General features: G+C 41.3%; 1 protein-coding gene across 4 annotated transcripts in view; it reads right to left on the reverse strand.

Moving 5' to 3' along the window:
* Positions 1–13,526, reverse strand: part of STARD13 (StAR related lipid transfer domain containing 13) — a gene marked incomplete at its 5' end in the record, with an annotated part of 302,915 nt that overhangs the window by 26,354 nt on the left and 263,035 nt on the right. For 2 of the 4 annotated variants that reach the window (XM_081083033.1, XM_081083032.1), the window contains 3 exons: positions 6,007–6,166; positions 7,349–7,522; positions 8,644–10,004. In XM_081083033.1, coding sequence (XP_080939159.1) covers positions 6,007–6,166; positions 7,349–7,522; positions 8,644–10,004 — 1,695 coding nt within the window. Of the gene's footprint in view, positions 1–6,006; positions 6,167–7,348; positions 7,523–8,643; positions 10,061–11,738; positions 11,808–13,526 lie in introns of all 4 variants that reach the window. The other 2 variants (XM_081083030.1, XM_081083031.1) reach the window with 2 other exon arrangements.

The raw sequence follows: 13,526 nt of genomic DNA on the forward strand, positions 1-13,526 counted from the left end.
GTTAGTGAGGCCATGTTTGCCCAGACATTCTCTTCCTAAGACAACACCTTGGTAGTGATGAGAAAGTGTGGAATCAAGCCTGGATAAACAGCAATTGCATCCAAATAAGTAAACTGTAAATGACTAGTTTATCTACTTTGGATAGCAGTTGAATACTGATTCCTCTCCTAAAAAATGAAGATAAGAATAATAATACCCCACCTCACAGGGCTATTGAGGAGACTAAATGAGAATATATATGTGACTGTGCTTTGTAACTTCTTAGAACACAATAGATGTTATTATTTTATTCATTTATTCAACAGGTAGTGGTTAAATACCCACTATTATATCAGGCATATTTACAGTTCATTAGTGAGCAGACCAGACAAAATTTCCCTCCCCCCAGTATTGACTTAAGTGTGGGTTTGAGAAAGTTTGGTCAATGGAAGGTTTGATGGATCCCAGATAAACAGCCATATCAGTGCTCCTTTTGGGGGTGAGGTTTATAGTAACGATAAGCGTATATTTTTATTTCAGAGTCTTATGATGCTTTTCCTTTTTCGGAATTTTTGTAACACTGGCTATGCATGTTTTTCAGGTGATGACTGGCACTTACCAGTCTGACTGGTTAATTATTATGTGCATAAGCTCTGGATCTAGTGAGAATGATTCCTGGGTGGCTTTTCTTCAGACTTCAAGACATTGTCTTATGCCTCTTTCATCCCTAAGCTTTAGACTCTTACCCCAGTTGTCAAAGAAATGCAGCAATAAGGCATGAAAGAAATGAAGGCCCTGATAGGGATGAGGGAGGTGGAGCAGAGACCTATGAGGCGGGAGGTTCCTGCAGGTTACACTGTGGGCTCTGTAGACTCTGCACATTCTGAGCTTCCCTGGGACCCCTGGTTTACAGTGAATTAGTATGTTTGCTATTTTTAAATGCCTGTAAGACACTGAGTTGCTCAAAACTCAGTCCTTCAAACCTCAATCTCTACTTTTCTCAATCCCCAAGGACTTACAGGTTGGCCCACTTTTGAAAGCAAGATGGAAACATTTCCAGGTGGCAAGTAAGCATTGGCCTGTCCTCTCTAGACCTGGAGAAATGTGCCAGTCACCTCACCACTGCTCTGTGTACCAGGCAGGCCTCAAACCAAGTTCAGGGTCTGAGGAGAGCTCTCTTGGTTGCTTCTATAAATAGAGAGCAGCCCTAATTCTTTAAAATTGCAGTAACAACAAGGGAAGAATTCTAAGCAATCAGAGAATACTGAGGTTTTTGTATATACAAAACCTCAGCTGAGTGGATCACAGGGGAATTATACCCTGCTACTTTTTGTGGAAATAAAAACAGAATTCTGAGTAATACGTCTTTGCATTCCAAGGCTTATCACCCTAATTCCACAGATGAGGCTATTCAGGCATGTCACTTAAAATATTAACTACTTTAATTTTTATCCTTAAAGTTTGCCATGTCTAGGAAATGCAACACTTGGCCATACTTGGGTGACTCTCCAAGAAGAATCTAAAGAACCCTCTGGCAACTACTCCAAATTTCATCAAAGTGCATGAGAAGAAAGCATGTACTGTCAGAAGAAAACTTCAGGATGTCAACTGAGTGCTCCCTGAAGTGAGATCCAGCCTGAATTTGTTTACATCTCAACTTTTCTAATTCTGGAAGGAGGCCCAGGACTGTGCGAAGGGCTGTGTTGCACAGGAATCCTCAGAATCCAAGTGCTCATAAAGTGAATTCTTAAGTGTGAGTCACATTATCTTCAGGTGAGTTGGTGTTTACTCAGTCTGAGAATTCTGGTTTACTATTTTTAACAGCAGAGAAAAATTGATCAGGATTTACTGGTATAAAGAGAATAAAGTAGACAAGTGTTTGTGTGAAAATTGCTGAACACGGTTCCTCTTTTGTCCACTTCATCTTCCTGGTGTGGTTTCTGGTGCACACTGGTGTGCATGTACACACATCTCAGCAATGTTTTCTTTGTACTGTTCTGTTTCCAACTTTCTTTCCAGTTTCATCAAATATTGTTATTTTAATTATTTTAGACATCTCTGCAGCACTCCAGCTGTGGGCTCAGAGCTGCTTGTTCTGACTTAGGTCTCACAGGCTGTCCAGAGAGTTGTCACATATTTATTTGTTCTTCCTCAAATTCTGACAATAACCTTTCCACCCCACCCTCAGCTTCCAAAGGTTGTGGAAAATATCTGTGGGTTCTGTGGATTTTGTTAGAAGTACAGAAGGACATTTCTTTTCTAACTGTAATAAAGAAAAGGTGGTCTGAAATCAGACCAGATTCCCTATGTCGTAGTTGAGGATGCAGAAGGGAAAGGTGGAAAGAACCCCAGTCTTCAAAAATGTCTTTGAGCTGATGGAAGAACTAACCCAGGAACCATCCCACTTCCTGACTCCTTATGTGAGGCTCATGAATTTCCTGCTGCTTTAGCCATTTGGGAACTTCTGTTTTCAGTGGAAAACTCGCTGCACACAGTAAGTAGAAGTTTCCTTTAATGGTGGAGAGATCCTTAGACCAGAGAAAGCTTCTATCAGCCTTCATGGAATAACCTTGGGTGGCGGCATGAGTGAGTGCCAATGCTCATTACTTCCACAAAAGTTTTCAGAGCAGTGATAAAATTGGTCTTTTGGGCTAAAATTTTTTCTAAATACAAAATGGAGAACTGAAGAAACAATTTAAAATCTGTTGCCTCTAAGAGCACCATGTCATCCCCACTGAAGGAGGCCACTCCAGATCCCTTAGCTTCTTAAGAGGAAGACTCAAGGAGTGCACAGTGTCTTTCATTTGCTCCATGTCTGTCACTGGTAGATAGGCAACCAGGGCCTCACACTTGGTTTAATACTCTGTTGTCACTATTTTGAAATTCTTAACTTATAAACAAGGAATTTCACATTGTCATGCTCCCACCCACTTTAAACCCTCCCTAAAAAGGGAAGAATAGTGGTCAGCAATGCAAATTAATTTTATATGCATCTCCCTTGCACATGAGCTCTTATTTTTTAAGGATGAGTGATGAGTGCTTCTTTGGACTAGTTTTTTTATTCGTCTCTCTTTTGTCTTCCAGTTAACAACTCAGCTATGAAAAAGCAAGCACACAAGGTACAATTGAAAAAGACAGGCCCCAGATCCTCACTCATCTCACCTGGGGTAGGCAACAGGGAGTGTGATGAACAGGCAGCTGGTAGAGGACACTTGTACTGAGTATGAAGAATCTTCACAGCATAATTTGGCCTTTAAAATTTACTTCTCCATTAGGAGAAGATGGGCATAAACATTGCATTAGAATTCAAATTTCATCTAAATAATATTAGGTCTCCTTGTTGGCATCCTGTTTGTGCTAATGATGTTTATCAGGACTTCCATTTCCTCTTCTTAAGAAATGTGCTCAGCTAATGAAGAAAGGTTGGTTTTATTCAGAAGACAGGGTCGTAAGGGTGGTATGCTGTGGTTTTGATTTTAAGCACTGCGGGGTTAGCCTCTCCTGCAGAGACCTCATGTTTATCAGGAGCCTGGTAGAATCTACACTTCTATGTACAGTTGATTTAGGGCAGAAATAAAAGCTCAGCCAACAAAGCAAGGCTCCTCTCACACACTGCTATGTCTGAATACTAATGGTTCATAATTGAAGGCTAAACTCCCTTATTTCATCCGAAGCCAGATGCAAGGGCCAAAATGATACACTGTGTTTGGTCATATATAAACTGCTCTGCACTTAGGAGTGTAGGAGGTGAAACGTTGGCAATGTTTCAGGACCCTGTCTTTCAGTGTTTACCATGAATGCTTGTGTTTGAGATGAATGCTTAGCTTCAAGGGAGGGGGCCCAATTCAGGGCAGGAAGCCTCCCTCCCTGTGGGTAAGGGCAAAGCCTTGGGGTGTCCTGGATGTGGTGTGAGGGGACCACATAGAGGGAGGCACCATGACGGCCAGCCACCTGTGATTTAGAGGAAGCATATTCTGAGATGTTCTAGTCTTCCATGACCCTGGGGCTGAGATCTCAAGCTCCTGGGCGACCTGAATCTTTTCAGTTCAAAGGAGGTGCTGTTGGTGAAGAAAGAACATTCATTTAGTGTTATGTCTGCTTTTTCCTTGTGACTCTTGCCCATTCTTTCTTTTCGGATTCATTTGCTTTTATTTGCTCTTATTCGCTCTGAAGTCTCCAGGACAGTCTTCCTCTTGACTGTAGTTTTCTTTGATTCTTCATTATATTTCTCGAGTTTTCCCTGGCCCTTTTCCTGTTACCACTTCATTATTCACAGGGAGCAGAGGTTTGGGTGCTTTCACACTCTGATGACGAAGGGGAGAGACATACATTCTTCTATAATTAAAAAGTAGTTATGGCTTGATATGGAAAGTGGGACTAGACAGTGAGTAGGGATTGAGGAGGTTTTGGTGCCCACTATCTTTCTCTCTATTCATGTCTTTTGCTTCAAACAGCAGACTGGACCAATAATAGTAGTGATACTGGTGCTGCATGTTATTCAGAATCTATAGGGGCCATGGCTGACAGGTTCCCAGTCTATGTGATGAGGAGAGCAGACGTATTACAATTCATTCATTTATACCTAATCTTGCTCAAGAAAGAACTCCAGGCTACTTACAATGATCTATAAAATACAATAAAATGCAATTAAATTAAAGAAAATAGAAGAGAAAATTAGGAGTGGGAAGGGAAATAGAGACCATACATTTAATTAATTCAAAGCTGGCATCAAACAAAGAAGTTACTACTATTCTGCTGCACTGAAAATTGGTATCTGATTCTTCAAGAGACCATCCTGATTCTACCAGTAACTTTGATCTTGGCATTAGGGTTGATATAAGCATAAATAGCCAGAATCTTTGGGTTCTTGTAGCTTGGCTCATTCCTGTCCACTGAGCCCAAGTCCAGGGGTAAATCAATAAAAATTACAAATAATCTTTGGTTTCTTCACATGGCGTTAAAGAGTATAATGAACAAAAGCCATATTGAATAGTTGTCTAAAAATATTCCCACTGCTCAAGGTTGCAATTTATCAAGTGACAACATGGCTTTTATTTTGGAAAGAATGTCTAAGAAACTAATGGGTATTAATTTGGAGAAAAAAAGACTTGGTCTAGAAATTTATAGGATGGGTAGCACTTTGGGCCCAATCATGGTCTACCATGTGGTGGTCCCCAAACAGTCCTGGAGACAGAAAATGATCTCCAAATATTTTGTTTAGCTTGAGCTTTTAAATCAACTCTACAAGATGAGGGCATATTTGATTTAGCTGATATTTGTTTTCATAATTTACTTGCATATTTTAAACAGTTGTAAATAAATTTGTCTTTCCTTTAAGTTTTCCTGGTCATAATGCTGCTTCAAAAAAAAAAAAAGAATTAATGAAAGAAAATATAAAAATTAATTCTTTTAAAAGAAAGATAACAGGGCTAAAAGAAATGCTTTGAAATCAATGGTGGCATTAGGACAATAATTAAAAAGGAAATGCAGTATATAATTTCTAGGGAACACAAATTAGACACCACAGCTGAAAACTATTGACATTAACTTTCTGCAGTCACTCCAGGGAGTCATTCAAGGTGCCAATGAGAAAACATGCTCAAACAGCTTGACGAAATATAGCCTGGTCAAATTAAATATTTGTATATATAAAAGCCTAAGTGACTGAAAGTCCGAATGACCGAACGACCGGTAGACCAGCTGCTATGATGTGCACTGACCACTAGGGGGCAGATGCTCAATGCAGGAGCTGCCCCCTGGTGGTCAGTGTGCTCCCACAGCCAATTTTCCACTGACGGCCAACTTCCCACAGTCCCTCCCCCTGGCCAGCTGGCCCAGATCAGCCGGATCGCAGGCCAGGCCCAGGGACCCCACCCATGCATGAATTCATGCACCGGGCCTCTAGTTGACCTATAAAGATCGCAATGCCTTTTATTTTCGGTGAAGCTCATTTTTGTCTGATGCTGGACAATGACTCTGTCTGGCATTTCATAAATCCAAGCCTGTGTTTTGGATTTCCAACCATACCTGGTCAAGGCAGTTGCTGCGAAGATATCTGAGTGCTTGTTGAATACTCTGAGGCAGGGGCTGTCCTGTTCTCTGGACGTGAACTATAAGAGGAACACCAAAGACAGTCTTGTCTTTGTAATCAGGAACTTTCATCCTCTTCATGAACTTTGGAACTGACCTAGAATTCACAGAAACCAGGTCATCAAGCCTCCTGGGGCCTACTGTTGGGAGAGGCTGTGAAAGCAAGCAAGAGGGTAAAGCCAAGCTTTTGTAGGAATAGCCAACAGGCATGAGGGAATTCAATATTTCTCTCTTAATTAATCACAGTACATGGAAGGACAATGTGTGCCCCTTGCCTATGTTAGAACTCTATTATACAGCATGATTCACGTTAACAGATGGATTTATGGCTCTGTTTTCAAAGCAAGTGGTCGACTTTCTAATTTAATTGTTACTACACACCTCTCAAGTAATAAACACTTAAAAGTCCCCAACAAGACTAAATGAAACTTAAAAACTACAACAACAAGAAGAATTAACTTAGTTGGGTTGGGGGAGAAAGGAAGGGAGAGAAGATAAAAAGCATTTCTTGGCTATAATTTTCTAGAACTAATTGTACTTTTTATTTTTTTATTTTTAATTGTACTTTTTAAAGGAAATTTTAATACACAAGCACATTAATTTGATCATGCAACTTATAACTTTCTAAATTATTTTTATAAAAGCATTGCCAATTCTTCTATATACATAATATATACCACAGGACAATTAGTGACACATTTAATATTTTTTCAAATCATCTAAAATAGGTCCACATTTAAGTTCCAACACATGCTTTGTCAAGTCCTTATTACAAACATTTTACTGCATATTCTTGTTTTTATTTGCCAATTAAATAAAAGTAGACATGTCCCTGAAGAATGAAATGCCTTTTGAATGAATCAATGCTCTAGGACTAGGTGTTGAGCTCTGTATTGGTCTGAAGGTACAAATAACAGATGTTTCCTTGCAAACTGCCAGAATTACTTTACAGCAAGTTTATTTTTAATTACTCTGCTCACAATTAATCAGCTTTTACTTGACTACTTGACTTTTGTTCTTGTTGGAGCCTGAGTGCCTTCCCTGGACACTGGCAGAGAGCTACAAATAAAGCCATGCTTCCTGCAGGCTACATCCCCTCCCAGCTGAGGCAGCCCGGGAAGCAGACAGTAAGGCAGAACTCTGGGCATTATTTTCAGGAAGTCAGCAAGTAAAGGCAATGATCAGGTTTTCAGAAATCAGAAAGCAAGTACTAAAGCTTTTGCAATCACACGCTTAGCTCTAGCCAAATGATGCTCTCTGGAGTGAACATGCTACGCACCATGCCCAGCCGTGTTTGTTGGACATGGAGTGCTTCTCCATGATGGCCGTGAGGCGGAGCAGCGAGAAGCGCTGGAGCAGGTTCAACTGGCCAGCAGTCTGGTTGCTGATGTGGGGTGATGCCGTGGATGGCTGAGGCTGGTGGGAGAGCTGGAAACTGTTCCATCGGAGTCGCCTTTACCAGAGAGACCATCAGAGAGGCAGTCACAAAGTGGATATGTTATCCAGAAACACAGGATGTGACTAATTTTTAAGTGGTTATTCAAAATAGGTTCAGTGCCAAGAAAATCACCAAGCAAATGAAAACGGAAGACACAAATGCAAAGAACAGACCAAAGTAACTACTTTTTCCAAGTCTGATAAATCTGGAAAAAAGTCATTATCTGTTTTATTAGGAGGGTTAAATAAGTTATATAATAATTTTCACTTGTTCATCCCTAAATTTTCTCCAAAATGTTGAAAGCAGCTGTTGTGTGTGTGTGTGTGTGTGTGTGTGTGTGTGTGTGTGTGTGTGAGAGAGAGAGGGGGGGGGGCGGGGGGAGGGATAGGAAAAGAGATCTCAATGTCAATGTTTGGGAGCACTAGAATATTTTTATATTGCTACCCTGTCCCTGCACTCACCTCTCGTTTGGTGTTGAGATGGAGCCTGATAGGCACAGATAAAGCACTCCTGATGTCATGACACATCAGTGAGTCCCAAGAGACATCACTGTCTCCACTAGAAGCACACACATTATTACTCTTTCTACCAGTTAGGCCCATCCAAGGCCATTGCTCTAGGGTACTTCTGAAGTGGTCTTTGAACAACAGCTTTTATATACTTTGTAACTGATATTGTAAAACCAAACTAAACTTATGAAGTACACATCTTAGATATCAGAATTTTCTCATACAATTAAATTAAAAATAGTTTAACATTTGTGGTAGAAATATTTTTTAATCAATACTGTTGCAAGGTCATGGAAAGCACCTGTGTACAGGCACTGGGCCTCCATTATCAGTGATTATGAATGGTGCCTCACATAGACCTTTGCACATAAGCTCATTTAAAAAAAAATAAAACTAAGATTGAATTAGAGGGCACACTCAGAGAAATAAAAGTGAGATAACAGGGATTTAATCACCATGTTAACTGTAGAGAAGACATACTTCTGTTCAAATGATTCCTAACCACATACATCACTTAACAGTGTCAGGCATTTAATAAGTGCTCTATAAATGTTTAAAAAATAAATACACAGACCATAATTATTAAGAAGTGGATTAAAAATCACTTCACAAAATCATGCCACCAACCTGTTTGGCCTAGTCAGAGAGGCCCCTACACCAGAATCCCTTCTTTCTTTGATCCCGGTGGTCTCCAACTCATTAAGTGATGTTCCATCTCTTTCCACATCACTGGGTGTTGTCTGACCTTCAGAAACAGAATTGCCTTCAAAATCTAAGGTTATCTGATTAGGAAATGGAAAGGGACATAAGCCAGGTTTTCCAACTAAGGCCTCATGTGCTTGCAGTTCATTCACTCCCTCTTGGAGGCCACTGGTGTGGTGCAGAATGTCCTTTAAGTGAGGTAAGAGGTCATCTTTCTCCAAGTCCAAAAGGTCTCCTGTGCTGGCATACAATGGGACGTTGTCATAGATACTGACTCGACTTGCTCTGTGGCAGGAGGCAATGAGCCCAGGCTCCCTGGCACAAGGGCCATGCTGTCTACCCAGGGAGATGCTACCGGTCCTCCAGTTCACCCCATTGCTGTTGTCTGTTGGTGAGAGGCTTTCGATGGACAGTGCCTTTGGGAATGTTCCTGGTTTGTGATCCTTGGGAATGTGTACTACCAAGTTCTCCTGGGAATGAAACTCATGTGTGTGGTTTTGGTCACCTGCATTCCACAGTGCTGTCCCAGCCAGCACATCCAGGTCTTCTAAGTACATGCCCCCGCGCTTGTTGGCCTCCTGGCATTTCCGTTCCTTCAGGCCAGGTGTGCTCAGCCCACTACTGCTGTTTTCTGATGGGCTGCTTTCACCACTCCATTTGCTGGAGCATTGAAGCCCTTTACTGTAGGCAACCGGGAGTGAGTTCTGGAGATCTCCATTAGGTATTTGGATGCACTGCATGGCCTTAAAGGACTCTGGCTCCTGCTGTAGCACAGGCCCACTGATCATCAAGCCACCTGTCTGCCCCTTATGCCTTCCATGTGTTCCTTTTGCTCGGAGTGTTTCCATGCGTTTCAAAAATGATTTAGCTCTGGGTCTACTGAGTTTCTCATTCTTTGGGTGGAAAGGGTAGTTGAGGACGTCTTTGGAGGACTGTGGGAGGCTGCTGCTGAATACCGTGGCATCCAGCATGACTGGGCTATCGGAGCAGTACCGGCTGGAGCAGTCAAACGCCTCCCGGCCAGTGCCCTGGCTGCTGGGGTGGCTGCGTCCGTCACTCCCACCACTGCTCTCGCTGTGGATGGAGCAGACCTCGGGCTCACTCAGGTCTGTGAGGACACTTTCACTGCTGGTTGTGTTTCTCATCCTAATGTCTCCAGATGACCCATTTCTGTCTCCCCCAGGAAACAGTGTGTGGAGGTTGTCCACACGAGACCACCGCCGACTGGTTCTTTGGAAAGTCCATTTGTTACTGATACAAAGATCTTCTTCATCTGAGTCTTCACCCTGAAAAACATTAAGGATAGTGCACATTGGCTTGTGGCTCAGATGAAATGGGAAATCTAGGGCCCAGGGGCATGGTCCTCCCATCTCCTCTCCTTTCCCTCCAGTTCATGCACACCCTCTGTTTTTTTGGGCACCTTTGAGTAAAGGTGATTCCACCATCATGCATGGTCCTGCACACCCTCTTCCTCCCCAGTGGCTAGAGGATCTCTTCCCAACCTGCCAAGCTTTCTTCCTTTCAATTTTCATAGAGTTTCTGAATCATTCCTTTTTCTCTAAGAAGATTTTCCTGACTGATTACAAAGAAGGTATAATTACCATCTGACTAGACAGTCTAAATCTAAAACATCTGTGATCTCTTTTTCACACAGAAACTTAATCCTGCCATAAAAAGCACTTACTTCTTTCCTGAAACTTCTTCACTGAGCTCCACAACCATATTTCCAGCTTCCCTCTTCTGAACCTCAAGGTCACTGTGTCTCAAAGCTAATGATCCTTACCTTAGTCTCCCCAACTTGGTTGTTATTGTATACTAGAGGCCCAGTGCACGACATCTGTGCACTGGGGTGGGGGACCCCTCAGCCCAGCCTGCACCCTCTCGCAGTCTGGGACCCCTCGGGGGGATGTCCACCTGCTGGCTTAGGCCAGATGGCTTCCGCCACCACCTCTGCGCTCACCACCTGTGAGCCCTGCTTCTGGCTGAGTAGCGCTCCCCCTGTGGGAGCGCACTGGCCACCAGGGGGCAGCTCCTGCATTGAGCGTCTGCCCCCTGGTGGCCCGTGCGCATCATAGAGACTGGTCGTTCTGCAGTTCAGTCGATTTGCATATTAGGGTTTTATTATATAGGACTCCCTGTATAATTAACAACAAAATCATCTACTGAATTTCTGTAAGAGGAATTCTGGAGATCACTAGTTGAGGAGAATCTACCCAGCCTGTGCTGCTAGGCCAGCCTTCTTGTTTTTAATCAATTATGAGTCTGAATACCTTAGGCAGGACACACATCTATGGGCTGCTTGGGTCCCACTAATTTGCCCTGTCTTACACTAGTCTCTTTACACATTTATCTTACCTATCTGGGTTCTGCCCAAATTTGCATCCCCTGAGAAATGAGTGTTTGGGTTAGCCGAGGCCACAGATGGCCTTGTTTATCTTTGCAAGTCTCTCCAGTCCAGCATAGGCCTTGACCTAGAGCGCCTAAATAATAATGTCTCCATCCTCACCATGCATATATTACCAGGGACCAACTCAGATGATTTTCAAATCTATTCCCTCATTTGTATCTTCACTCCTTTTTTTAAGCCCTTGACACTTCTCTCTGGGCCTATTATAGTCAAAACCTGGCTAGAATCCTTGATTCCAGTGTCTTTGCCATCTAAGCAGCTTTCTACAGTGTAATTCAAAGATGATCATATACGCTCCCACCCAAAAAACCTACAGCTTCCCAGGGAATATACAGTAAGAACCAAGTTGGGGAGACTAAGGTAAGGATCATTAGCTTGGAGACACAGTGACCTTGAGGGAAGCCTTCCTAACAGTCTTTGGTGTGGAATTCTAAGCCCTTGCATCCTGACTGCCATGTACTTACTTTTCTTGCCTCATTTCAGTTGTTACTCCAGAGTTCCCTTCACTCTGCTCCCTATCCCCCAACCATTCCCCAACATTCAGCAATGTTACAGGAGTAAGAGTCACTGCTGTCCTTCCCTGGTCTCTGATGATTCTTGAGTACTGGCTCACCTGTGAAGTTCTTCCATTTGAAGCCTTCCCTGGCTGCTCCAAACAATGACTACTTTCTCCCCTGCATGCCTGTAGTATTTGGATTAGACCTTTATTGCAGTATTTACTCATGTCACACACACCCCTCTCAGTCATTCATTATATGTGAGCTCATTAAGAGCAGGGCCTGTGTTTCTGTTTTATTCACATTCACTTCTCCAGGCTCATAGTAACTGCTCAATATATTTTTGTTGATTTAATTCAGTTTATTTTATTTTACTTTGACATCTGATTCTAAGACCCAGTTCCAAGTGCTGGTAGGACCAGTTAGAGCTTTTATGACTGTATATAAGTTTTTTGCTCCCTCCAAAGTTTTTCTCCCTTATAAAATGGGACTAAAAATAGGTCCTCTCTCATGGGTTCACTGAGGGGATTAAGTGATAAACACAGTTAGCAGTGTTTGTTTATTTATTATTTTCTAATGTTTATTCAACTGCTTATCTATTGCCTGTCACCTATTTACATACCTATCATCCACCTTAACTCTCTTTAACTTTGCAATGTATTCTATTTTCCAGGAAAAGTGAACAGTTGCTCAGTCAATAAATGTTGAAAAACAAATAAATATTGAGATAGTTTATGTCTTGAAAATTTACATTCATTTTGGGTTGGGTTAAATGACAATTTTGAACATTCAAGTATAAGGTGGAAGAAAGTACAAAACCAAGGTACTATTAACAAAGAATTCCATAGCTTTGGGGACACTGTGGAAAATTAGCTTTGAGTTTTAAAAACAGTTGTATAAAGGTTTGGCAAAAAAAATTTAAAAAGTTGTACAAGTGGAAAAAACGCAAGTCATCTGGGATGATGGCACAAAATTATACTTAGTAGCATTTTCTACTTCCTTTCCCCCTATGATTAATACAATAAAACCTGACCTCTGAGGGCCATTATATATCAGGCACCATGATAGATTGAGGGTTGCATTCTGGATTTTCATATCACAATTCAGGAATCTAGTGATGGGAAGTTGACATTAAGTAAGCATTTTGAAAAAAATCCCTTTCAGCAAATAGTTTTTGAGAAGGCAAAAGAAGGATATGCTTCTAAAGAAATTATAGATATTTTAAAACAGAAACTATAATATTTAGTGCTGGCTCCAATGAGCTCTCTCAAGCTAGCCCAAACTTGGTTACTGATGCTAGTAAACCACATAGTATTTGGATAAGGACTCCTTTATTTTGGTTAAGAAAAGATGCCAAGCTGGGCACTGTGGACTGGGAGTGGAAAGCCTGCCCATGTCTGCTAAGCTCTAAGAACTTATTATACTAGCTTTGGGCAACAGGAAGGTAATTACAACCCAACAAAGGCATGTGAAAAGTGGTGACTTACTGGAAAAAAAAAAGTCAAACAGTTCAGGAAATTTTTTTCAGTATAGATTGAACCAAAACAAACAAACAAAAACTGATAGTAAACATAAACAAAACAAAGAAAAAAACATCCATTCTCTTTTAGAACCTTCCCTTTACCACAGTATGTGCCAAAGGAAATTGACCTGATTCTGTATCTTTGTTTTCCTCTAATGCAGGCTCTTTCAAACTATTGATAGTAACATGTAATAAGAAATACATTTTCTATCACAACTCAAGGCACACGTAGATATTATAATCAATCAATCAATCAGACTATTATTATCCTGATATATTTTATTAAAGTATAATATTGACATATAATATTACATTAGTTTTAAGTGTACAGTATAATGATTAAACATTTATACACTTTACAATCTGATTACCATAAGTTTAG

Source organism: Myotis nattereri, assembly GCF_964212035.1.
Source record: "Myotis nattereri genome assembly, chromosome: 2".
In the NCBI taxonomy this organism is placed as follows: domain Eukaryota; kingdom Metazoa; phylum Chordata; class Mammalia; order Chiroptera; family Vespertilionidae; genus Myotis; species Myotis nattereri.